The 26,355-nt window shown below is 47.0% G+C and overlaps 4 protein-coding genes across 13 annotated transcripts in view; 1 reads left to right on the top strand and 3 right to left on the bottom strand.

The window, feature by feature from the left end:
* Positions 1 to 149: 149 nt before the first annotated feature.
* On the bottom strand, positions 150 to 5,432 carry RAC3 (Rac family small GTPase 3). 2 transcript variants are annotated; one of them, XM_082774846.1, is made up of 6 exons: positions 5,300 to 5,432; positions 2,901 to 2,972; positions 2,526 to 2,643; positions 1,844 to 1,906; positions 1,202 to 1,361; positions 150 to 1,084 (listed from the first exon to the last, which is right to left on the bottom strand). In XM_082774846.1, exons 1-6 carry the CDS (start codon positions 5,332 to 5,334, stop codon positions 954 to 956), a joined length of 579 nt encoding a protein of 192 aa, XP_082630972.1. In that variant the 5' UTR covers positions 5,335 to 5,432; the 3' UTR covers positions 150 to 953. The 2 variants fall into 2 exon arrangements, with proteins under 2 accessions (XP_082630972.1, XP_082630973.1); XM_082774847.1 differs by lacking the exon at positions 2,901 to 2,972 and having other exon boundaries at positions 5,300 to 5,392.
* Positions 5,433 to 6,174: 742 nt separating this feature from the next.
* On the bottom strand, positions 6,175 to 18,344 carry LRRC45 (leucine rich repeat containing 45). The gene is made up of 17 exons (XM_082774844.1): positions 18,127 to 18,344; positions 17,489 to 17,550; positions 16,720 to 16,790; positions 16,224 to 16,402; positions 15,430 to 15,558; positions 14,650 to 14,762; positions 14,035 to 14,093; positions 13,845 to 13,922; positions 12,784 to 12,919; positions 12,387 to 12,464; positions 12,105 to 12,216; positions 11,531 to 11,601; positions 10,152 to 10,244; positions 9,457 to 9,549; positions 8,196 to 8,369; positions 7,954 to 8,101; positions 6,175 to 7,530 (listed from the first exon to the last, which is right to left on the bottom strand). The coding sequence occupies exons 3-17, from the start codon at positions 16,770 to 16,772 to the stop codon at positions 7,334 to 7,336; spliced, it is 1,713 nt and encodes a 570-aa protein (XP_082630970.1). The 5' UTR covers positions 16,773 to 16,790; positions 17,489 to 17,550; positions 18,127 to 18,344; the 3' UTR covers positions 6,175 to 7,333.
* Positions 18,345 to 18,447: 103 nt separating this feature from the next.
* Positions 18,448 to 22,763, top strand: CENPX (centromere protein X). 4 transcript variants are annotated; one of them, XR_014318738.1, is made up of 6 exons: positions 18,448 to 18,741; positions 18,834 to 18,885; positions 18,958 to 19,011; positions 19,253 to 19,341; positions 19,498 to 19,705; positions 22,032 to 22,763. XR_014318738.1 is itself a non-coding variant. In XM_082774848.1 (5 exons), the coding sequence occupies exons 1-5, from the start codon at positions 18,589 to 18,591 to the stop codon at positions 19,510 to 19,512; spliced, it is 363 nt and encodes a 120-aa protein (XP_082630974.1). In that variant the 5' UTR covers positions 18,448 to 18,588; the 3' UTR covers positions 19,513 to 20,213. The 4 variants fall into 4 exon arrangements, 2 of the variants coding, with proteins under 2 accessions (XP_082630974.1, XP_082630975.1); XR_014318739.1 differs by lacking the exon at positions 22,032 to 22,763 and adding an exon at positions 19,834 to 20,213; XM_082774848.1 differs by lacking the exon at positions 22,032 to 22,763 and having other exon boundaries at positions 19,498 to 20,213.
* A 142-nt stretch (positions 22,764 to 22,905) lies between these two features.
* ASPSCR1 (ASPSCR1 tether for SLC2A4, UBX domain containing) overlaps positions 22,906 to 26,355 on the bottom strand; it is a 53,139-nt gene continuing 49,689 nt past the window's right edge. For 4 of the 6 annotated variants that reach the window (XM_082774840.1, XM_082774842.1, XM_082774839.1 and 1 more), the window contains 3 exons: positions 26,043 to 26,112; positions 25,478 to 25,715; positions 22,906 to 23,978 (listed from right to left, as the gene is read on the bottom strand). In XM_082774840.1, the coding sequence (XP_082630966.1) occupies positions 23,919 to 23,978; positions 25,478 to 25,715; positions 26,043 to 26,112 (368 nt within the window). In that variant the 3' untranslated portion in view covers positions 22,906 to 23,918. Of the gene's footprint in view, positions 23,979 to 25,477; positions 25,716 to 26,042; positions 26,113 to 26,355 lie in introns of those variants that run through there. The other 2 variants (XM_082774841.1, XR_014318737.1) reach the window with 2 other exon arrangements.

Below are 26,355 nucleotides of genomic sequence, written 5' to 3' on the forward strand. Positions count from 1 at the left end.
TAAGGTTTTATCTTTGTCACTCTACATGATGATTAGAAACTGGATCTGTCTTTCTTCCAACCCTATTCCAACCCCTCCCACAACCTTTCAGAAGTTCTCCCTGTTCCACCCAAATCCACAGAGCCTGCCTGCACTTTCAGTGGGAAGGGAAAGAAGAAGTTAGCAGACTCCTCATTGCTTTCTTTACTCTCTTTAGTAGAAAGAAAAAAAAAAAAAAAGAGGCAACAACCTCAGCCCTGCTCTGCAGAGACTGGATTGTACGGGGAGGCCCTGCTAAAGACTGATGGGGGGGAGCAGCACCATGCTGTCCTAGGGTGTGCACACACAAAGGCAAATACAGTGATTGCACAGGGCTGTTTCACTCACTGAGTTTGGCTAGTATCCAATAAAGCACCTAATGATTAGTTTTTCAGCTTCACATTTCATTTGCTTTGACCCCTTCTGGGTCTAGTTATGATTCCTTTAACAGTCTCAGGCACATATCTGCTGGAGCACCAATTTGTTGACTATTAGCCACAGTAGGCTGGGCAAGGGGACCCCACTACTCTTCTTGTAATTCACTACCATTTATATCAGCTCCCTCCCCACTCCCACAAGGATCTTCAGCATTGTGTTTCACCTGCAGATAAAAAACAGGTGTTCCCAGCACAGAATGGATATCTCAAGCCCTTTCAGTTTAGAGCTCAGGAGAGCCAAAACAGCCTGTTGCCCCAAGGAGCTACCTTGCCTTCCCCATTGGACTTCCCTGGGGGCCGTATAGCCCTCAGCTAGTCTCCTGCCCCCGCTGCCCCTTCACATCAACATTGACGTTAAATCAAAGAGACATTTAAAAAACACTGACTTCGTACATGATGAAGGGCCCTACGCATCCCAGCCCCCTCCAGAAACACCCAGCTAATATGCAATCTGTCGGAGGACAACAATATGCTGAGCCAGCACCTAGGCCACAGCCCTCAGAACATGGTGCACTTTTTGCCAGGCTTCTTCACAGGTGGTGGGCAGAGCACAGCCCGGATGGCTTCGTCAAACACCGTCTTCAAGCCCCGCTGTGTCAGGGCAGAGCACTCAAGGTACTTTACCGACCCTAGGGGAAAGAGAGCTCCAGCTCAACCACTCCAGTCCTACCAGGAGACAGTGTCCCTCACCCACTCCAAAACAAAAATCTCAATGCCATGGAGGCCTGCCAGCACATGAGACTCACCGATCTCTCGAGCCATGGCCAAACCTTGGGGGTAGGTGATAGGAGCCAGTTTCTTATCACGTAATCTTTCAATGGTGTCCTTATCATCCCTTAAGTCCAGCTTGGTGCCCACAAGGATGATAGGTGTATTTGGGCAATGGTGTCGGACCTCAGGGTACCACTGAAACAGAGATGCATGATGAGAAAAGTAGCTGTGGCAGTAGATGCAGCCATGAGGATGCATTTGCTATTAGCAAGGTTGTTACTAATATCTGACATGGTGTCAACACCTGAGCAGGATACTTCTGCCTACAACTCTGAATATGCTCTGCAGAAAGAGATCAGTACAAATGTAATAATGAAGTCATGGAAACATGGAATCATGACAGATAGCACCAGCCAGCTCTGCATACACTGCAGAAAAACTGCGTTTTTGTTTCTAGGACATTCCTCATCTTTAAGAGACAGATTTGAAAAGGCAAAAACTTAGCCAATGAATAAAGAGAACGCCCCACTTAAAAACTGCAGACTATGACCTTTGTTTCTTAAAACATGAGTGTTAGAAACATGGGGCTTGTTGGTGTCAGTCACAGTGCTGAGTGGAGCAGTGGACTTCACTAGCTCCTCCTTTCTACTGTTCCACCAAGAAGGAGAACACATTACCTTGGCTCTGACATTCTCAAAGGATGCTGGACTCACGAGTGAGAAGCAAATCAAGAAAACATCCTGTGGAGAAACAAAAGGGCCAGTTGTGTATAAGGGAACAGGAAGAGATAACGGAGGAAGAGTAGAGAAAGGAGCTTTACAGAAGACAACCTCCTCCCACCAGCAAGGACTGTAGCTGTATGAAACCCTTTCCCATTAAGGTGGCTAAACTAATTCAGATTTTGGACATACAACTTCATTTTAATTTACAATACTCAACTCTACATGTTCAGAACCTGTGGCCACAAACACCTTAGTGTGAGTCTTCACCCCTGATGGAGAGGCCATGTAGCAATTGCTACAGCCAGGGAAGCAGTATTAGCGCAGCCCAATGGTGAGCAGTGCCACCAAGAGAGAACGGAACTATGGAACATGGCTCAGCTTTACTGCAGCTGCACGCCATTCCTTACACCTGGGCATCTCTATGACATGCATAACTGTTCAACCACCACTGTGAAGTAGGAACTAGAATGAGACAATCACTTGGGAGAAATTCAGCTGTGAGCCTCCTTGAACAACAAGAATTACGGCTGAAGTTACGGGAACTTCATTCCACCAAGGAATGAAGCCTGGATGTCCTTGAGAGCCTCCCTGTCCTGAACTAAGAACAGTTAGAAGCAAGTCCAAACCCAGCACTCACCGTCTGTGGATAGGAAAGAGGCCGCAGTCGGTCATAATCCTCTTGACCTGCTGTATCCCAGAGGCCTAGGTTCACTGGCTTTCCATCAACCATGACATTGGCAGAATAGTTATCAAACCTGCCAAGAAAGAATCCACATCAGTGACAATCTTCTTCTCATGCACACCTGACTTCAGATGAAATTCAAGGGGCAGTGACTCAGCAGGGGGTCACTGTGCAACAGTTCCAGTGGGAGTACTCTGCCCACTTCACACACACCCCCATACCACAGGCATACTCACACGTGCAGTTCATAGTCTCCTTACCCAGAAAACTAACTTTTACACATGCACACATGAGGAGCAAAGAGTATCTGAAGCCCAGGCCATTACTCACACAGTGGGGATGTACTCTCCAGGAAAGGCATTTGTGGTGTAACTGATCAGCAAGCAGGTCTTCCCTACAGCTCTGCAGAGGATGAGAATGACAAGCATAAAGAAAGGTACAGCAGAAAGCAGTGAAGCAGGAAAACTCACCCTTACCCCACCTGAAAAAGGAGTTTAGGCAGAAAGTAAACATGAGGAAATGGATCTGCAGCAGGCTAGAATTGTCAGGGACGAGGTCTGAACTCACCAGATGCATCCTGCCTCAGCATACATCTGACCCTGCTCTCTCCCGCTCCTTTTCCCCACCTCTTCAGCCTCAACAGAACACTTAGAAAAATTTATTTGTTCCAGGAACCAAGAGGGGAGAAAAAAATAAGGTTCTGTGCTGGGCTTGCTATTGCTCAACATGTCCATAATAACCTAGCAAAATAGGTAAACAGTGAAATTTAAAAAAAAGTGCAACAACACACTATTCAAACTCCTCAGACATAGGAATCGAATTTCAGTAAATATAAAGGGGGGAAAAATAAGTATCCATAAAAAATAACAACAACAACAAAAACTTTCAAGTGACTACTATCAGTTTGGAAAGAGATTTTGGCATTGGCTTGGATCACTAAAAATACTGGCTCAGGGCTTTGATGAAGGCAGATGGCATTGGTCAACCCAGTGGTGGCAGCTGGCACAAGTTGGGCCTTGCTGACAATAGCCTTAGCATATGAACTTTAGTTATCCCCGTAGAATAAGAGAGAAGCTTATTTATAACAGGGGGTAATGGGAGTGGAAATGACCTATTTATCACTACAAGTTGTGTGCTGTGGAGAGCCTTTCAGGGAAACTGATAGTGAATGCCAGTGACAGGGACAGCTGGTGGTTAGTGCTTGAGTGAACCTGAATAGCCAGCCAAGAACCGGGTATTCTCTACCCAGTTCTCACAAAGGTGACGTGACAGACTTGAAGAGAGAGACTGCAGGGGACTGCACAATGTTGCACTGGGATGATGCATAGCGCAGCTAGAACCACTACACAAACCTGCCCTGCTTTTCCCCTGGACCACATCTCCTCCCTAGAAGAACAGGGAGGTTGTGTAAAGAACCACTACACTGACCTGTCCAACTCTTCTCCTGAACTGGCACCTCACCCACCACACATGGCAGTCACATCGTTCATCGATCATGGATATGGGTGTCTTTTAAGTGGTTTGGTATCCAAGTTCATTTAGTCTCTGCACTGTCAGTTTGGTCTTACAGAATACCACTGGTCTGCAAGCCTTGAGTTGAAATCCATTTCCAGCATGCCCTACTCCCAGATGTTACTGCCCCCTCCATCATAGCGTTGTGCTGTTTTGGCAGGTGACTCTTTCTCCTACTGCTTTTTAGCCTCCTCAGGTTAGAAGCTGGAACACTTCACTCCAAATGCATGTTTAAGGATGTGGCATGCAGGAGAGGGTGGAAAGACCAGTCATTGCCTAAGACCAGTTCACATTTAGTACTCTGCATCTCAGCTCCAGGCTTGCTATGGTGATCAGAAGAGCATAGTATTAGGAATGAGGAAAAATGCACAGGACAAGCTAGGAAAAGTTACAAAGCACCATAAATCTACTGCACACCTGCATCTTGAACGCAGATGCGTTCTCAGAAAAAGGCATACAGAAAAAGCCAAAAGAGAAGAGCAAGGATGGCGAGACACGTGGTGAAACCAGAAACAGCGACGTATTTCACCTCGGAACGCAAACAACAGGAGATACGAGAAAAACCTATGAACGTCGAGATTTTTTGGAGGGGGTACTTTGCAACAAATCATCCCCGTACAGTGAAAATAGTCCAACGGGGACACCTGACAGGACGGCGAGGAGACGGCCTCGAGGCCCAGGCAGCGCAGGGTTTTGTTCCCCGGGCAGAACGCCGCCAGACGCGCAGCCCGGCAGCGCCCGGACACCAAGGCTCAAGTTTACAAACAGGAGGGCGCGGAGCTCGCGGGGACAGCGGCGGGGCCGCCACGGCACCGGGCCCCGATCTCCCGCCTGCCACGACCCCAGGACCGCAGCGCGGCCGCCGGGAGAGCGCCGGGGGCGGCGCCCGCGTGGCCTCCGCTCGCCGCCGGGAGCCCCGGCCCCGGCCCCGGCGCCCGCCGCCGCCCCGCGCCTTTCCCTCGGCGCCGCGGCGGCCCCAGGGGAGGGCGGCGGCGGGCGCGGCCGGCCGGGTCCCGCTGCCGCTGCCGGCCCGGAGCGGCTCCTCCCGCCCGCGGGGCCGCCGGGCCCGGGCCGCGGGGCGGGGCGGGGCCGGGCCCTCCCCCCCGCCCTCCCCTCCCGGCGGCGCCGCCGGCTTCGGGCCCGCTTTGTCCGGGGCCGCCCGGGTCGAGGCGCGGCCGGGCCGGCCCCGCCGCCGCCCGCGGCCGCCGCGCACTCACCCGTCGCCCACCACCACACACTTGATCGCCTGCATCTGCCCGCGATGGCGGCGCCGCCGCGACTCCGCCGCAGTGACAGCCCGCGGGGGCGGGGCGCCGGGGGCGGGGCCCGGGGCGGGGCCGGGCCGGGCCGCGCCGCAGCCTCGGGGCCGGGGCTCAGCCCCCGATCAGCGCCCGCCGGGGGGGGGGGGCGGTTGCGCGGGGGGAAGGCGAAGGGCGCTGCCGGCAGCCCCCGTCCCGCCCCACCTCCGGGCCACCCCCGCACCCGCTCCTCCGGGCGGCAGCCACCGGCTGGCGGCGGCTCCCCCGGCCCCTACGGCAAGCCCCCGGCCCCCGGGGAGGCCGAGCGGTGCTGCTGGCGGCTGCGGGGGGCGGCTGGCACGGCCTCGGGTGAAGGCGCAGGATCAGGCCACACTGTAGCTCGCGTCACGGAATCATAAAGGGTGGAAAAAGGCCTCCGAGAGCTTCTGGTCCAACCCTCGTGCAGCCACGCCGAGATTTCGCTGCCGTTTGCCTAGCGGTGGTGAACAAAAACGCGGCAGCAAGAATCCCGAATAAAGATTACCTCGGGACTCCTCCGGCTCTCCAGCTACTCCGCCAAGAAGAGTGGCAACTCGTTCAGAGGGGCGGTCTCTGGCTTTGCTTTTCCCTTACCTGCTGGTCTTACGGTCGCACTGCCCACACAGGCCCCCTCCTTGTGAGTGGGAGATAGGTCCCAGCTCCGCTTTTATCTTGGTACAAAACCTCAGCCTACAGACACTCAGCGTAATCACTTCATGCAGACAAACAGGATCTCTATGAAAGTAACACAGTGGCAGGCCCCTCCACATCAGCCAAATAACCATATTGTCACTGTCCAGTATTATGGAAAAATGCAAAAATTCTTTATTAAAACAGCAAAGCAAAGCTGAATTATGACAAACAAACCACAAATACAGGTCAACCGGTCCATACAAATTTAATTTTCCACTTGCCTCTTAAATTATTAATTTCTCCCACCACAGATTCACTGAAGAAGCAGGAGGCTCTCATTCTGGAATCCTGACAGAGCTCTCCCCTTTTTCTGATTCAGACCCTCACATCCCTTCCCTTTCTGCTTGCCACCTGATGGACTTCTGTTGACAGGAAAAGGAAACACATCCACACCCTGGCAAGTCAGAAACATCCATTCTCTCGAGGGTGAGGCCCCCAAACCAGCACTCAGTTCCAGGATCCTGAGAAGCCAGGACAGTTTTGCCATTTCTTCTCATAGTAGAATTAAATCTTGTTGCATTTTGGCCACAAGAACTCTAGTCAAGGGCTGCAGTTCATGAGGAAGAACACAGAACTCTCTCTATGTCCGTTGGTGTTGTAGAGAATTGAAGAACGTCCTAAACCCAGGAATCCAACACAGATATGGATTGCCACTGCACAGCAGTCCTCCACAGAGCTGTTCATATATGTAACAAAAGCACCTGTACAGCCAGGGCCATGGAGCAGCAGGGTAAAAAAGACAAAGTGAGCCCTCTCAGCTACTGCTTGCATCTGTAACCACTGGCTATAAAAAAGATCCACACTATCAGTAGCTTCTGGGCCCCATGGCTTAGAGTAAATGGCTCCCGCATACAGGGAGCTGTAAACACTGTTAGCAATCATTTACAAGGTTTCATTGTGAACAGACTGCCCTGACATTCAAACAAGTGTTTCAGAATGACCACTTCTCGGGGAACATACAACCCAACTGGTAACAACAGGGTATGCTGACAGACTGGTTCTATGTAAAAGAACATAAAAATTGCTTCAAATGCTGTAGCAATGCAAGGGGAAGGACTCCAGATAGAACTCTGACCCAGAAGCCTCTATATCCTAGCCTTGTCTGGTTACTTCCTCCTTTCCTCTGCTGTTGGGAGCAAGGTTTCTGAAAACCAAGAGGGGTTTTCAGTTTGAAAGCCTTCACCTCACCCCCAAAACTGTCCTGCTTAGAAAGAAGAGTCTGTACCTGAGTTGCTCACCCTCTTTCTGACAGAAGGTATCTGGATTCTTTAAGCCACACTTTCATTTCCTAGAACTGTGGGTTCTTAAGGGAGAGCCCTGCACATATGCCATGATGGCATTCTGCAACAGATTTGCTCGCTGGGCCTCTTCTTCCCTCATCCTGGAGATGTCAGCCTCTTTCATTCTCAGCTTCTCCAGCAACACAGAGATTTCACCTTCTTTGTCCAGCAGTGCCTCCCGGTGATTGCTTGATAAGACTGCGAAAGAAGAGCAGCATTGGTACAGAAAGTTTGGGTGTCCCTAGAACAAACAGGAATAGCAGATAGGCACAGCCAAAGACAACCGAAGCAGGAGTGATGAGTACTGCAAGCTGCAAGGCTCCTTCAGCTGCAGGAGCCTATGGGAGAGGTTTTGCAAAGATGTTATACTTCACTGTGCAAGAAGTGCAAACATTTTGCTTGCTATGCAGCTTTAGACGGTTATTTTGTTAGTTTCTAAGTCTTGGTCGCTATATAATGAGGATAAGAATCCCTGCCAATACATGAGGATGGAGAGTAAAATTCATGGTTGTATTCAAAGACAGGAAGCACCTCTGTCACTACCTGTAAGCATAGCTGAGTTCCAGGCCCACTCTAGGCTACTAAGCATTAGCATTTGAGAAGCATGAAGAGATTTATCACCTTTCAGCTGTCTCTCCAGTGCTGCAATCTTCTCTCTCAGCCCTTCCTGTGCTGTGCGTTCAGCCTGTAGGTGTCCAATCTGCTCCTGTAATTCCACTTTCACTTTATTCACTTCTGTCACTTTCTCCTGTTCCTTACTATTCAGGTCCTGACACACAAAGACAAATAAATGATTAATCATACAACTTCAGCAAGTTGTTCTGACCCTGTGGTGACCATATCTCTACTCCAGTCCAAATTACCTGCTGAAGTTCCTCTATCCGCCTTCTGAGTCCATCAGCGTGCAGGCTCAACTGACTGGCCTTAGCTTGAGCCTCACTAACCATCTGTTTTTGTTTAAGGCAGCAGTTCTGAGCTTCATCCCGTGATTCAGTCATTAGCCGCAGCTTCTCTTGTAGATGTTCTAGTCGTTGCTGCTGTAAGACACAAAGAAAAAAAGAAAATAAATCAGTCCTATTTCATTCCTGTGAAGGGATATTCTCATCTTTGTCCCCAGCACATTGAACCCTTGGTTCAGTCAATTGGCCCTGAAGAACAAGCACAAGATATATCCATAATAGATATAGCACATATCCCTTGCATTCCAGAGAGAAACCAAGTTGCTTTCTGTTGACTTGAACGCTGTGTTTCCTGGGTTTTGAGGCTGTCTCCTCACCATTTTATAAGGTGTCCCTATTTTACTGTTCTCACCATACAGGGATGATACGTTGTAAAGTACCCCCAGAAAAACCTCTTGATGTTTCACAGGTTTTTCTCATATCTCCTTTTGTTGTTTGTGTTCTATGGGAAAGCATTTTGATGGAGATGCTGCAAAGCCCAGCTCACTCGCTGAGAAACAGGCATTTCCTTGGTAGAAGCACCAATAACACCTCCGGCATTCACACCTCCTCCATATCCTGAATGTCTCTGAAACACCACTGTATGCAGCTAAGCAACTGTTGTCCCAACAGAGAAACAAACAGCGGCTTTTATATGTTTTTAACTCTGTAAAGCATTTTATTTTGTGCTGTTATGTATAAGTAAAACTGCTAATATTTTTTGGTGTATTTTCCTCATCCCTCGTTGTCTTGTACAATATTGACTTCACTGCCATTTCCACAAAGTTCAACTCTGCAGTGATACTTTTTAACCATCAGCAGTAGCCATCTGGGAAAATTCTTCTACGTTTGGAGAAACAGGAACAGCTCCTGAAAGCTGCTGTTAAACAGGATCTACACCTGGCTACTAACTTCGAAAACTGGTAACTTAGATGAACCCTGCTATGACAATATCCACATCAATTCTGTTACTACTGGAAAGCACAGAACAGGTGAGGACAGTGGTTACATTCTGGAGACAATTCAAAGCAGACTTTTCAGAATTCCTTCCTCAGAAATCAAACTATTACTAACGGAGTGAAGCTCAGAGGAAGGAGCTACACTTACCTGCTCCCTAAGACAAAAACAGGCTAGGCAGCCAAATCCAGTCCTTCCCACAGAGGCAGGGCCCACAAACAGTCCTTACCTCATCCAGCCGTGCCTGATTACGAACTTTTATTAACTCTTCCTCTGCATGTCCTCGCTCAGTGAGTGCAGCTGCTTTGACTTGGCTCAGCTCCTGCCACAGAAACATGAAAGATCATTCCATGTAGAGAAGCTGCATCACTGCAACACTGACCAGCAAACATTAGCAGCTTCCAGTTGCAGGCCACAAAGTGACAACTTCCTCTCTCAGTCAAGGGCAGGGAAAACAAACCCAAATGACACACTCACCCTGATATTGCCACCTAAATTCAGTGAAAATTTCAGTTATACAGGGGCAAGTAATAGGTGAAGCTTTCCAAAGACACGGGGATGGGACAGGGCAGCATTAGATCTAGCTGGGGGAACAAATCTGGAGAAACATGCTCCTTGGGACCCCACAGAAAACCCATAGAGTTAAATCCTGAAGAGAATCTAGCCATGTTCAAAGGAAACCCTTTTTTTTTGTTCAAACAGAATCTACAAGTCCCTCCATGGAACCTTCTCTTTCCTTCATCCAAAACAGTAAAAATAATTTTAGCCAATAAACTGAATGCCCCAGCTGCTGTCTTCTGTTCCTCTCCAAAGCACATTACAGTCTTTACACAGATCATCATTAGAAGAATCTACAAAGCACCCATGGCAGCCTTCTCCTGCACTACCTGAGCATTCCAGTGCACCTAGAGCGCCCATTCTCACCTCCTCCAGAGCTATCCTGATGGCCTCCAGCCTCTGGACCCTGTCTTGCAGAGAACGTTCACTGGCCTCCATGTGCTGTGTCATATGATCCACCTGCAAAGCATCAGAAACCACTTAAACAAGTACCAGAAAAAACATTCACATCTCCAGGTAAAACAGCATGGCCATTCAGCATGAAAAAGAACAATGTTTTGTTGACCCAGCTACCATCAAAGAAAAACACCTCCCTCTCTCACAGAGCTCCACTAAGAAACTACAATGTAGACAGAATCATGGAATCATAGAATGGTTTGGGTTGAAAGGAAATCTTGAAGATCAAATTCCCCCCCAAAATCATAGGAAGGGATATCTTTCCCTAGATCAGGTTGCTCAAAGATCCATCCAACCCAACTTTAAACACTTTCAATGACAGAATATCCACAACATTTCTGGGCAACCTGTCCCAGTATCTTACCACCCTCATTGTGAAAATAGTCTTCCTAAAATGCAATCAAAATCAACCTTCTTTCAGTTTAAAACTGTTGCCCCTTGTCCTGTCACTGGTGAAAAGCCTCTCTCCATCTTTCCTATAAGCCCCCTTTTTGTATACTGGAAGGCAACAGTAGGATCTCCCTGGAGCCTTCTCTTCTCCAGGTTGAAAAACCCTAAGCTCTCTCAACCCGTTCCAGCTATCTGACCATTTTCACTGCCCTCCTCTGGACCTGCTCTAACGGATCTGATCTGCCCTCTAAAAACTGTGAACCTTAGACAGAGATCCCTTCCAGGCCAAGTTTAGAGGGAGTCTGAGTTCTCATCTTCAAGCAATACAAAACACCCGAGGTTCCTTTTTGAGTTGTAGTGTAACTAATATCTACCTTCCCTATGTCTTCTCTTACAAGATTTCCAAACCTTCAGAGAAATCTACTGAGCTATTTTTAAGGGATTTGACATCTCAACAATCCAAACAGAGTTGATCACAGCCTCTTGTCCTCTCCACACTCAGACTGAATTCCCCTGAAACACAACAGAGAAGATACTAGCAAGCTGAGCCCTCTTAAATGATTGTTTGAATACAGCATGTATGGCTTCATTTGCTCCAATAATGCATCTTTACTTCAGTAAGCACGACAAGATTCCTTATTCGCAATTACCACTATGCATAGCAAGACTGACACATGGACCAGCCTCCACATCTCTTCAGTAGTCACATACCACTCTGGCTTATACTCTTGCTAACTGGTAGAACACTCTGCTTGTAGAAATGGTCTGTTATTCCCACAGAAACTCTGAATAGATTAATTTTAAGAGCAGTTGACAGCAAACAATGGTCTCCAGAGGCCACTGTATGTCAGGACCAAAGAGAGACCAAACTCAGGAAGCTACAGAAAGGCCATTCTTACCTCTTTTAACCGAAGTGATTCCATGTCTTCAAGGCTTTGTTTTAATCTTCTCTTCTCCATTTCTAGGCGCTCTGAGGATTAAAACCAGGCAGATTGTAGAATGGTTTGGGTTGAAAAGGACCTTAAGTATCATCTAATTCCAAACCCCTTGCCATGGGCAGGGACATCTTCCACCAGACCAGATTACTCTAAGCCCTGTCCAACCTGGCCTTGAGCACCTCTAGGGACGGGGCATCCACAACTTCTCTGGGCAACCTGTTCCAGTGTCTCATCACCCTCATAATGAAGAATTCCTTCTTTATATCTAATCTAAATATACCCTCCTTTATTTTAAAACCATTACTCCTTGTCCCATCAATACACTCCGTCATAAAGAATCCCTCCCTTCAGCTTTCTTGTAGGACCTCTTTAGGTACTGGAAGATCATAACCAGGGCATTCCAGCTAGGCAGGCAATACTTATACCACATCACAAACTCTTCCACCCTTTCTCCTTGGCTAACTCGCACCACTGACTCACTGGCAGTAGCAACACCCCATGGGTGTCCATGAGCTGTTTTTGCCCTTCTGCTTACCCTCAGCCTGCACAGCCCTTAGCTTCAGCTCTGCTGTTGTGTTGGTCAAGTCTTGTTTCAGCTGGAATAACTGATCCTGCTGGACTTTGCACTTCTTCTCCAACTCATCCACCTAAAAGGAAATTACCACCACAAAGGAGTTTCCTCTCCTAGTAGCAAAGCAAATTGGCTGTATAGAACGACTAGCAAAGACACAAACATGAGTTAAAGCAGAGGACATATGCACAGCAGAGGCAAACAACGCCCAGGTTCTACCTCTCAGCCTCGAACTTTCTTTCCTACCTGGTTTCTTAGAAGCAAGTTCTTCTCACTGCAAGCAGACAAGTCACGGAAAAGCTTTCCTTCTCGATCAGCACCTTCCTGCATAAAAATTGGCATAAAAATTAAATGGCATAAATATTAAAGAGCCTGTACAGCCCTTAATTCTTTCCACTGCAAACTTACCCTCAACCAACACCACAACCAACCAAATCCAACTTACCCCACAAACACCGTGACTCCTCTCCATGTCTATAGCACTATCTAATTTACACAACAACGTTTGTCACAGCAGGTGTGGCTAACCCACTTATGGTAAGAATCATGCTTGCCTATCCCAACCTGCATCCCCCAAATCTATACAAATGAAGTATGACCAAGAACCCTGCTCTCAAACCTAACTAGGAATTATCCAGCCCACCTGCTTTTGCTGCTGGAGCTCTGCAAAGTGGCGCTCAACCATGTTGGCTTGTTCTTGTTTCATGGCACTCAGAAGCTCTCCCAAATTGTGCACCTTCTGCTCAGACAGAGCCAGGGCAGCTTCAGTCATCTGCAGTCTATACAGAAAAATATTTTTCAGGACCCTTTCTAAGGAAGACACTTCCAGTGAGCTCTCTAAACTATGTGGTACTAAATGTTAACATGAATTTGGCAGTGGGTGAAATGGAGATGGCCAAATGAAACAATTTTTGCCCCTGGGTAAAAGACCCCATTGACCTTTGCACCCAGCAGCCTCTGCAAACACTGACCTGGGGCTTTTCAGAGCCTGGTGTTCTGGTGCCCCATCCCATCTGCAATGAGATGTTTTCCCTGCCTGGACCCCTCCAGGATTTGTCCAGTCTCACAGAAGAATAAAGCTGGCTCTTTTATACCATTGCAAGATTATCTAATGTTAGGGATAGAATTTAAACCACAGGTAGCGAAAGTGAAATGCTTACTCGCTACATGAGGGACATGTCCACTCCGAGGCATGGCATAATGAAACTACCTTCAACTGAACTAGCTAGTCTCATCAGTGTTTGAAGTCCAAACACTGTAATGCGCATATGGCTCTACACAGCCTAACACCACTCCTGGGCAGTTCCAGCTCGTTGCTCCTAAACACAGAACCTTGTTGGTTAGGTTCCTCCATGTCTGCAGTGGTTTCTCTGAGGATACTGACAGCTGACAGCAGAAGCAGGTACAGTCTCTTGCCAAGCTGTAAACTGTGCAAGGAATACGTCCCTATCCCATCCCCACAATCCCTTTTCTCTTTTCACCTTCAGTAATTCATTTGTTCTTACAGCAATGCATTATGGTTTTACTTAAAAATCTAAAGGCCTGATCTGGCCATAATTTCTGGATATTACTGAAGAAATTATTAAGTGAAATACTAAGCCAGCCACCCTACAAGATTAGCTAGCCCCCTTTCTTAACAGCTCTGCTCAGCACTGCCTATACAGCACTGAGCACTGAGAAGGTTAACATTTCTCTCCTCCATACTTGGCTTTCACTGAATTCATAATAGAGTGCTGTTCCTTCAATGCTTCCTGTAGCTGGCTGACTCGTCCCGCAGATATCCTGCATTTGGGGAGGGAGAGAGAGGAAAAAAAAGTGGCTAATTTCTTTGAGGAAATGGGAAGGGCCCAATTCTGCTATCAAAAAGCAGAAGGCACTCAGAAATTCAACTCACCTGCCACTCCTGGCTATTTCTTCTCTCTGTTTGTCTATAGTATCCATCAAATCTAAGAACTGTGAACAAGGTGAGCATCAGTGAGAAAATGAACTGCACCAGCTTCAAGCACTTATGTGTCTCAGCTTTCTCTTCCTAATGACAGCAGGAGACAGGTCAGGCCACTCTCTTGAAAGAAAGCAAACTGGAGATTTAAATGGTTCCTTAGCATGTCAGACTGAGGTCATTAGCTAGACTCTACACAATGAAGGGTGAGAAGGAAAACAGACTTGTATTTCTAGGTTTTCACTCCTTGGAAAATACCAAACCAGTTACAGCAGCAGAACTGAGAACACGAATATGAGCGAAAAAACACACTTAAATTCCTCCAGAATCCAGACTGAATATGCTCAGCAGGGGATGTGTCAATACCTATACTGGCATGGATTTGCTTCCTGAGCAACCTAGCTCAGAGGAAGAACCCTATTTACTAAACAATGCTGGGTACTGTTTGTACAGATGTATGTGCAACTTCAGGTGCACTATACCTGTCACTAAGTGGTTCATGGGGACTGTGAGGGAAAGTACTGGATTTCAGCCATCCAATTTGAATTGCTGACGTATAAGATTGCTGACCTGCTTGGTCTTCTCATCCTTCAGATTCAAAATCTCCTTGCTGAGCATGCAAGCTCGGTTCTGGGTCTCACTGAGGATAGTCTGACGGTCTTGGTTGTGATCCAGGGCTTGTTCTGATGCAGAGAGAGCAGGAGAACATGCACGTTTCTATAGCAACAGAACAGCAAGCACTGCTGGAAGACCTAGTGCTCAAAATGACAAAAAAAGCGATCAAGTTTTTGGTGCTACCAAAAGCACCAGGACAGTGGCTCTTCTCAGGCAGGTCCATGTACAGACACTGCTCTCACCTTACAGAGGCAAGGCAGGGCGTAATCAAAGACACCAGTGTATGTGGGGTAATCAACACCCCAGTCACAGGAGAACCAATGACGAAGGACAAGCTGCATTAACCATATCCAAACTTGGCTACTCAGGGGCAAACTTAAGCCCCAAGTTCTCCCATATTAATGTGGCATAGCAGTCTTTAATTCAAATTGTTTTTCCATCCTGCTGGTAAAAGTAACATCTCCAAACTGACTAGCTCTCATTAGAGGACAAGAAGTAGCAATGTAGGGCACTGTGTATATGTTGTCGAGAAAAGGAGAGAAGGGATAGCTCCCTTCTGGAGCAGCAAGCGCTCTATATCCTTCAAGTACTACCTCCCTCATGTGAGACAGGAGAGGAGTTATTGATTCCTTCCCATGTGCTTAGGGACATGGCTTAGTGGCGTTAGCTTGATGGGTGGACTTGATGATCTTAAGGGTCAACCTAAGTTATTCTACAATTCTAAGTCCTACTTACCCACAGCTTTCAGGATGTCACTGGGAACATTGTTCCCAGCCAGCTCCAGCCTCTTCAGGGTCTTGTTGCTGTGCAGGCAGTTCAACAAAGCTCGGCCACCCAGAAGCCCGATATTGTTCCAACGCAAATCTATACAGAAAGCAAACTTTCAACACAGTAGTCACACATCTGCTGAAAAATACAGGGCTCAGGAGAAGCCATGCTCCTTATACCTCTGCATGCAGTGCTAACTACTCCCATAAGGTCTCATCACATACATATATGACTACTACCTCCCTTTTCAAGATGAATGAAGGGGAGGGAAAATAATTGGCAAAGCAAGAATGAATCTTAAATGCAGGAAACCATCACAGTTTAACAGGTACACAAGTTTGCCCCTCATAATTTCATCTCATGAGCTTTCCTGCCACAACTACAATCTACGGATGAGAAAGAACCATCACCAAGAGCCATGTTTTCCTAAATGAAATTCTAGCAAAATTCCTTAGTAAGAACAAAGCAAGTGTAAAGTAAATTCCAGAGTCTGGCATGAGGCATGCCAACAGGATCCAGAAATGGAAATTAACCCATTGTGTCCTCCCAGAAAAACTGTTCTGCTCCAAGCATGCAATCTTCATCTGCAGTTTTGGTTCCAGAGATCCCAATTACAGTTCCCGCCCTGCAAAGCACTCTGGACTAACAGGAACTGGGAATAACTGCTGACTGGTTGGCAGGTACCAGGGCAGGCTGCAACGAGCCTGTGCGCACACATGCATGTGCATGCATGTAGGTGGACAAAAACTAGTCACTCTTACCCAGCTCCTGTAGGCTAGCATTTCGTTTCAGTGCCATGGCCAACTCTCCTGCCCCATGATGGTTGATCTGGTTATTGCGCAGATCTAGTCGCTGGAGAAAGTTGTTTGCTCCCAGTCCCTGGCAGAAAAAGGAGAAGCCCTCCTCCCACACGCCCAGGCTGTTCCATTCCAAGATTAGGCTAGGGAAAAATCAAACAGGACAGGAGTCTACAAACAGACAGTTGCAAGAGCTTGAACAACACCTGGACCATGGTACTCGTTTATACATCCAGCTCCCTTAACAGAAACTCAGTTTCAGATAGCAGGGTGCTGCTAGGAACCTACAGCCTCAGAAGGGGCACCTCCAGTTCTACTTCCTTCACAAGAAATGGAACAGCATGACATTCCTCCTACCCCAAGAAACACATCTTCACCCCTTATTCTTTTCCAATTTTGTGTTTCATTTGGCAGGAATAACAGAAAGAGAGACAGACGCATTTTTATTTTATTTTTTTACCTCCTGATGGATTTGTTCTGCCTAAGAAGTTTTCCCAAAGCCTCAGCTCCCATGGTTCGCAGGTTATTTCCCTGAAACAAAAGTCCTGGGTGATCAGTAAATTACACTCTGTCCCAGTCTAGCTATCCTATCAAGCAAGGTGTACACCACCAAGTGTACTCCAGCTGTAATACTGACTTCAGTCAGTCAAAGACGGCCTGTGTTATTTGTTTCACGTATCAGACAACCTTCTGGAAAGTGAAACACACCTGGAGGAACAGTGGATACAGCTGAGAAAGACAGGTCTGATGCAGTTTAGGACTGTAGATCCAATAGAACAGCTATGTGCTAGAGGAATGCAGACAGAAGGGCACTCTCATTGCACACCAATTATCACCTCTGAAAGTGCTTGTTTAGTTCCAAACCCCAGGCTAGCAGAAAGACACTAGCCAGCTGGATGAACTCTACAGAAGAACAAGTTAACTAGTAACCCACAGATTAACAGAGAAACCCGAGGAAAAGCCTACATCTGACCATACAACAACTGACAAAGAATCTACAGTAACAACTTCCCATCAAAAAAAGTGAATAAAAACAAAGATGAACTGTGAGGTAGTTCTGGGAAGTTGTGATGCAGTGTTAGGGAGGCAAAGACTGAGTCCCAGGAAAACAAGAAATGTACGAAACTGAATTAAACTGCGCCCAAACTGTCTATTTTTAACTCTGATTAAGTTTGTATTCCCCTTTCCTTCCCAATCTATTTGTCTTAATTTTAATCTAACAGACTCACCTTCAGATCCAAAGATTTGACTGTGGTGTTCGAACAAAGACCATGCAACAGAAGTTTCACACCTGGGTAGGGAAAAACAACAAATGCAGGTATTTATTTGGTATGTATGCAACCCTCTGCCCTTAGATGGAAAACATTCTTTACAACAGCTACTACAGAAGAGGTTGCTACAACAAAACGTATCACTTAGCAGATGGCTAGTGATGCTGCTGGGGAGGTGTGAGCCTGAACTTTCAGGGCAGTTTTTTATCTACCACCAGAGAAAGAAGAATCTGGGTAGAGAACTGCACGTCACTCAATGTGCCTTCCTATCTCAGGCACGGAAACAGGCTGTGCTCAGACAGGCCACACAGACAAGACACTTGCTCTCGCTGGCTTACTGAATTCCTGCTCGCACAGTAGGGACCGAGTAGAGAATCGCCCTATGGCTGACAGAATCCCTACCCAACGTCTCCTGGAACTAACGATCTAGCAATTAAAGCTGACTAGCATGAGACCTCCTGAACCGATAGCTACATCCAATCCCTTCTATTCAAGTTAACACCTGAAGACACACTCTCGAAGACAGAAGGAAAACACTTCTGGAAAAAAAAAAAAAAAAAAAGGGATTTGTGACCAGCTTCCAACTACGCTGTCACCTCACTGCCCAGTCACAGGCGGGGCAGATTCATCTGCTTGGAATAATCCGCTCCTCTGCAGCCGCGCTCCCAGCTCCTTCTCTCCTGCTGTCGGCCCCCGGCAGCCCGCGGCGCCCCCGCCATCGCGGCGGCCGCACGGACGGGCCGCAGCCGGGACCCGCCCCGCCGCGGGCCGGCTCCCGGCCGGGGAGGGGAGGGAATGCGGGGGGGGGGACCGGGGCCCCGCGCCCACCTTCCTCGCTCAGGCCGCAGTCGCCGAGCGCCACCTCGGCGAAGGGCGCGGCGCCGGGCAGCAGCCGGCCCAGGGCGCCGCACGTCTCCAGCGAGAGGCTCTGCGCCGCCAGGTCCAGGCGGCCGCGGCCCGGCGCCTCGCCGAGCTCCCGCAGCCGCCGCAGCACGGCCTCCTGCGGCGCCGCGCCGCCGGCCGCGCACAGCCGCGCGTAGGCCCGCCGGAACTCCTCCATGGCCGCGGCGCGGCGCCACCTCCCGCCGCCGGGCGCGGCGCTGCCGCCACGGAGCCGCGCCCCCCCTCCCCCCCCGCCCCGGCCGCACTTCCGCGGGGCGGGGCCGGCCGCGCGCGCCGCCATGGAGGAGCGGGACGGCGGCTTCAGGAAGGTCCGGCGGCACCGGGCGGGGGCGGCACCGGGCGGGGGCGGCACCGGGCGGGGGCGGCACCGGGCGGCTCAGCGGCTGTTCTCTCCGCGCAGGACACCGTGGAGCGGCTGCTCCGCCTGCACTTCCGTGACGACAAGACGCGAGGTACGGGGGGCGCGGGGCGCGGCGCGGCACCTCCCCCCCCGCCCGCCTCCCGCTAGCGCCTTGTCGTTGCAGTTAACGGCGACGCTCTGCGGCTGACGGCGGAGCTGCTCAAGGTCTTCGTGCGAGGTGAGCGCGGCACTTGGTGCGTCCGACCCGCAGCAGGGGCCCGTTACCGGCTCGAGGGGCCCCCGCCCGCGCCCCGTTCGCTCCGGTGCCGTAGCCCCGCGGCCGGGCGCAGCGGCGGGGGAGCCGCGTGCCCGCTGCCGAACGGCCTCCAGGGGGCTGGAGCCTCGCCCTCCCGGAGCCCCGGCCTCTGCCCCCTCCTGGCAACCCCCCCAACAGCTCTGTCCTTACGGTTGTACCGCAGAAGCAGCGGCACGAGCAGCGCGGCAGGCTCAAGCGGAGGACGTGGAAAACGTGAATATTGAGCATGTAGAGAAAGTGCTGCCACAGCTGGTACGTAACTGGAGTCCGAATGCACTTCAACAGGGTAGGGATGTGGACTGAGGCTGCTTAATCCTCTTCCTTGTGGCAGGTGTAACGGTGAGCCAACAATGTGCCAAGTGGCTTGTTGATTAAAACGCTAAGGAAGCTGTTGTGCTTTCCTTACAGCTCCTAGATTTCTAGAGACCTCATGAAGCAAATGTGACATGCCAGCTGCCAGCAGAAGATCCTGACCTGACAGCGAACATCTGGCTTAGTGTACTCAGCGTCTAGCTCTAGGAAGAACAGCGTCATCACCTTCTTTCTCTGCCATACGGCTTCCATTTCCTCTCTTCTTTACCAAGCATGACAAAGCCCTAGGCAACTATGCTATCAGGTACTATTTTTAAAAAGAGGCTGCCCTACGCAGTTTTGATAGACTGCAATTGGTTTCCATCTTGCTGCCTAACTCCTTTAACAGTAGCCTGTACTTAAGAGCATGGTAAAGCGGTGTTGCTTTCTCAGCTAATGTGAGAAACAGGTGCTGCTTCACAAGACGAGATGCATGGAAAGACTTAATGGCTGGAAATGTCATCCAAACATCAGGCTCTCATCACCTCAGCAGGCAGCTGTGGCAGAAACTTAAGGTTCAGCTCCAAGTCTGTCTAATGAATAGGTTGTTAACAGGAGCGCTGCTATAGGCTCCTGCCAAAAACAGGTATCTGATCTTTGTTTTATAAATAAACAGCGCCTGTCCCTCACTACTTTCCAGTATTTCTCCAGCACTGTGACATCAAAGCATGTTCAGAACCTTTTAACCATTTGATATTCTCCTCAGAAGCTGCTTGCACTCTGCTATAAATTTGTTCTCACAAAGAAACATCAATAAATCAAAACCAAGTCTCCCTCCCTTGTGCAGGCTCTTTGCTGTAATTAATCATCAAAAGTCAAGTTGCTTCAAAGACTTGCACAGTTTTTACCCTCACCCACCCTCTTCTCTAAATCTTTGTAGGACGAAAGGAAAAAGGACAGAATAACAAACAGCATGTGTGAGAATCCCACATCATGGGACAGCTCGGCCCCTCAGCCAGTGGGGGGGCTGGGGGCGGGAGCTGTGAAATAAGAAACCTTACACATGTAGGGAGGATTCACACAACTGAACTGGCTTTGTTGGGAAATACATAGCTTGCTACATAAAAAGCAGCTGACACTAGCATCTTAAGGGTTGCACATTGCTGCTGGCTATCTGTAGTCTTTATAATTAGTAATAGTGACTTTTTTTCCCTCCAACTGGCAGCTGTATCAGGCAAAGGCTCAGTAGGTCACTGTACTCTTTCATCTAAGAACCATCCAGGTCATCACTCCAGACACAAGTCACTTGGAAACTTAAATAAAACCAAAATTTAATACACATTCTTTTTGGTGACAGTACCAGTTTAAGCAGTGCCCCAACCCTCTCCATTGCAGCCTCTTTGCCAAGAGAACTGTTTGTGCAGCTGTACAACGAAACCAGTGAATTAACTGACCTAGTTCAGCATTCAACCCCACAACCAAGTTGTAAAAAAAAAAAAAAAAAAAGTCAATAGCAAAAAAAAAAATGCACATAATACTACCTTTGAATGCCCAACAACCTCAAAAATGAGTTCAGCTACTACAGCAGAAGAAAGATCGAAGCAAATCTGGTATCTGCATGTATTGCTCTTTGGCACAGTAGGAATCCTTGTTAGCAACTACCTTATTGAAGAGCCTGCAGTTTTAAGTATCAGGGCCTTATTCCTCTTAAAGAACTCACTCCTACTTTGCCTTATCCGCATTCCAAATCCTTACTTCCCCCCATTCTGACTCCTAGTGGCATACAGATCTGTCAGTCTACCTCCCTAAAATGTAGGAGTTCAATTCCCCAGCCACCAGCACTCTTGACTGTAGATGACTGCAGATCTGAGTGTTAGTGGTAAAGTGGTACTGTAACAGCAACAGTTAAACCCTCCCCCACCCTTTTTTTTTTTTTTTTTTTGCATAGGGAAGGGGGAATAAGACCTCTGGTCCAGCTGTTGAAAGTACCAGTTTTTCATTCTCCTGAAAAATGAGTAGATTAAATTGTGTTTGGTGCATTACAGTATTACACAAGGGATATGCAACTGACTGAAGTTAGTGTACACAGCAAGACGAACATGGCTGCAAGAGTCAAGAGGGAGAATGCTACCTCCTCACCAGAAACCTCTTTTCACTGGCATAGCCCATCAGATTATAATTGGATAAACCAGTATCTTGACTTTTAGATTATTAGAAAGTTCACTCTGGGGATCTGGTTAAAACCAATATTGATCCTGCAGCTGTTGCTCATCCCTAACCACAGCTAAAAAGAAACTGCCAAGATTTTTTAGTGTCTCTCTGTCAGATTAAGTCAACCTAACTTTCTGTGAACAGCAGTTAGGTCAAGACAGACCAGACACTAGCTCCCTAATCCTCATCCCTGTGCTTAACCCAAGAAACTGCCCCAATAATACTGATACTGCTATCCTGATATTTCCCTCTGTTTGCCTAAAACACTTGCAGGTGACAACTACAGTGCTTGCTCTTTTATCAAAACTGTTGCAATCGAAATAGCTAAGCTAGTCATAACTAGTTGACTTTGCCTGTGCTCTTCAAAAACAAGACTAGCACATTTGAAAGCCCAGCACAACTTCCTACTAATCAGAATTCTTCCATTTATTCTAATCCAGTGAATCAGACAACAGCAGGACAAGTATATACACACCAGCGCACCTATACCTATACGGGAGCCAACCTATGGATATTTGCCTCCAATATATCCTGCATGTACTCAGCAAAGTATCTCTAGCTACAATACACTGCTGACTTCTGTGGAAAGAGCAAGCATAACACAGCACCTGAACCAAGATAGGCAGTCCTGTGGAACGCATGCTCAGCCCACACTAAATCCACTAAAGTAGTAAGCTTTAAACATTATTTTAGTTTCTTTTGTTTTGCTGTAGTATGTCTTTTACAGCTATCCTGTCAAGTGCCAGAAGGGCTTGCTTTCCACAGAAAGCACTATAGAGCTGCTGCTCTAAATCCTCTTTCGTTCTCCACTGCCAGAGGCTGCACACCCTCCCTGTTTGTGTTTAGGTGTCATACAAGAAATCAATCAACATTTTTGCATTCTGCTCCCTCCATTTGGAGTCTTTTTCCTCTTCCACCTTTCATGCCTTCCCCTCCCTCTGACTTTCTTCAAAGCATCTGGGAGCATTTGGAAGTAATTAGACCTGAAGGGAAATGTTGGCCAGACTGGGAGACAATTACAAGTGCCAGGAACCCTGGGTGCCCTTTCTAGCCACTTTGAAGTTCATTCAGATGGTACAAAGCTCTGTTTTGCTTTGTTGGGGAAAAAAATGGGAGGAAGGGAATGAGGCATGACAGGCCCATTGAAAAGAGAACAGGTTCCTGTGAACTAACAGAGAAGCAATAGAGAAGCAGAGCACTGGGGGAAGGAACACATCATCAAAGAGACCGACAAAACGGCCTCCTCTGGACACTGCGCTTTATTACATCTACGAATCGTGCAGATGCACACATAGTTTAGGGAACAATTGTCTATACAGGGAAAACAGAAAATATTTTATTACCATAACAAGGAACCCCAGTTCGTCCAATATAAATCACCAGTCCATGGAGAAAACTTCAAATAAAATACAGCACCATGGCTACAGTAGCACTATATAGTTCATATCCAATATAAGCACAGTTCTAAACAGTAATACCCATTCCATTACAACATCTGCAGGAGGCAAAGATCAGGACTAGCACTTCCCTCTGTACACTAACTGCATTGCAGAGAACAGCTACTTTGCTGTGGAAGTACTCAGACCAAAGAAGAAATCTGTAGATCAAAGATCACATGAAGAGACTCTTTTACGGGATTTTTTTTTTTTTTTCTGATTATACCCATAATTACTGATGTTAATTAGGTATAGTGAAAATAAAGCACAGAGCTTGTGGCAGAAACAAACTCCGCATGCTTTCTACTAATAGATACCTGTGTTCTTCGTTAAAAAGATTCTGGCAAATGAAAACAATACAAGTGCAGCAAACCAAGTGGTTCACAGGAAAAGCCTATTTGATCTGTTGTGGTATAAGTGCTTCCTCTGAAGTGACTTTCCAGCCAACTACGCCCAGAATTACCAGCAGCACTAACCCTAGCCAGCAAAAAGCAGAGAGAAGTCTTGTTCTAGGCAGCACTAAACTATAGATAAAATTGAATTAATTGTACCTTGCTGCTAGAGTTCAGGAAGCCAGCCTCCACTTATCTTTGAAGGTTGAACTAGGGAGATTCAAATTTAAAAACATGGATGGAAGCAAAGTCCTTCAGAAAGATTATCTAGGAATCATCTCCCCCTCGATGCTCTATTCACATAATTTGCATGCAGGAAATCTTAAATTTAAACTCTAATCTTGATTCTGTAGTCACAAAGCCCATAAATAGGCCTTCCACTCCTCCAAAAGATGAAACTGGCAGCTGAAAAAGCGATTTTCTGTTTATAACTAATGTTCATACAGATTAGGCCTCTCCTGGGCCACCAACAATTTCTTACAAATTCTCAAGTAGTTCATCAGGAAAGAGGCACAGCTGAATGCTCATTGCACCCCAAAAAGGCTTCATCTCTTCCCACCTACAACACAAACATAAGACCATTAAAACACTTAACCACACAGTTGGCACTGCATCATTTCTCAATAACATGATCTCATTCTATATGTTCCTGTGTTCAGACAACAGTTGGGTAGCATGGACAAGTAGTTCTTCAGCAAGTGGAAAGGTAAATACAACATAGCTTCCAGGAAAGAGAATTTCATCTTATATGTTACTGACATAAATATCAGAATATGTTATTAAACTTTCATACAAGCTGTTTGTAGATACCCTACATAGGTAGACAAGATGTTTTGTGCTTTATCCTGATCATCTTTACTTGGGAAAGAAAGTTGTACTCAAGTGAAACAGTTCAAGCATACTGGAAACAGTAAAGATATTGTTTTCCACATAATCTGCACCAGTAACCCAGTATCAGTCATAGACTCATAGAATAGTTTGGGATGGAGGGGGCCTTAAATATCATCTAATTCCAACTCCCCTGCCAGAGGCAAGGACACCTTCCACTAGACCAGGTTGCACTAAGCCCCATCCAACCTGGCCTTAAACACTTCCAGGGATGGGGCATCCACAACTTTTCTGGGCAATCTGTTCCAGTGCCTCACCATTCTCATAATGAAGTATTTTTTCCTAATGTCTGATCTAAATCTACCCTCTTTTAGTTTAACCACTGTCCTTTGTCCCATCAAGGACAGATCAGCTGTAGCAGGGAAACACACACAGACCCACTGTTTGCAGCCTTCCAGTAATCACTACACACCGTATGCTACACTGCCAGCCCCACAGAATCAAGTACTAAAATTCTAACAGGAAACTAAAATTTGGCATTATTAGCCAGGGAATTTCAGATAATGCTTCCTAGTTTTATTGCTTTTTAGGGGGGTTGACTTAACTTTTTATTCTTTGCCACTGCATCAGAAAATCAGTATTGCCAATTGTTTAATTTAGGAATGCTTTTTTCAGTCCTTCATATTTTTTATAAATTCTCATATAAAACCACACAAACTATTGGTTCTGAGACTAAAACCAAGGCTGCAGTTCTCTGACAAGGGAAAAAAAAGACATAATGGAAGTTTGGGTGCAATCTCAACTAGAGAAAACCACTACTGCTCTGAAGTAAAGAGATCAACAAAAAGACCAGCTCAAAAATTAAGAGAAAGGAAAGGACTAAAAGAGACTATGCCAGTAAAGGACAAAGAACTGATGGAGGTTTTAACAGATTACACAGGCCATTTATAGATTGAATATCACGCCCATTAGTATTAGTATTTGAACTATACTGGCATAGTTAAGAACTCAGGACATAGTTAAGGATGCTGCAAGCATAATGAATTAGACCTCAGGCTCAGCGCGGCCTGGAAACAGCATTCCGGTGCTTCTCCACTGAAGGCTGAAGTTTAGGTCACAAATTGATTCGTGACTGACAAGCACTGAACCATGTATGTATCTTGCAAGCGTTCTGTTGACATCTTTAAGAACAGTGTCAACATCCAAAGCATTTGATATAAAGAAGCCTGCCTTTCTGTGGAGATCAGCAGGAGAAGAACTCTCCTCCAATTTCATGCTACCTGGCAGCTTCAGCCATTTGGGTATTTTCCCAGGGTCCCTTTTCAACACTTGTGGAGCTTCATACACTCTTGCTGGTTCTGGTTGTTCATCAGTCTTTTTGTCACTTCCTGCTTCTGGTTCAGGTAGGGACAGAACTGTTGATTCTAAAGATGATGAGGCAGAAGGAACTAATGACTTGGACAAACATCTGAGGAGAAAATAAGCAAATTGAATTAAACTTCATTTTTTTCATAATAGCCCCATGTAAAGTCCACCTTTAAGCTTTCAAAGTCAGATTGAAAAGGCTCTTCCTTTTCATAATAAAGACCTTAGAATTACTTTAGTCACTGAAATGCTGCTTTACAAAGAAGGATTCTGTGATTCATAAACTACAGACTCAAGTAGGACTGTATGAAGGAGAAGCTGAAGTCCTAGTATCTATCTTCAGATCATATTTCTTTTTAGAAAGATAGACTCACTTCACGCCTCCCCTCCCTGAAAAACTCATTTGCAACTCTATTCGGTCCCAACATACCTGGACACTAATAAATCAGCTGCAGAAGGGGAAACTGCAGAGCTCAGCAGGTCTGATTTCAGGTAACAATCTGTTTAAAATAAAATCCAATGAAATACAAACACTTGTTTGGTAACAAAGACATCAGTCACCACAAAATCACATAGCTCTACAATCAGCAAATACCGGCTGTATACTATAGTAAATCTCCTTCCACCAGCTGACAAATAGGATGTATTTAAACTATGATGGTTTCTTTCACAAGTCAAGGTGCTCTATTTCATCATTCAAAACTCAAGATAATGACATTTTCTTCCAGTGCTCACCGCATCTC

The sequence above is a fragment of the Aythya marila genome, assembly GCF_965140915.1.
Source record: "Aythya marila genome assembly, chromosome: 18".
Classification (NCBI taxonomy): domain Eukaryota; kingdom Metazoa; phylum Chordata; class Aves; order Anseriformes; family Anatidae; genus Aythya; species Aythya marila.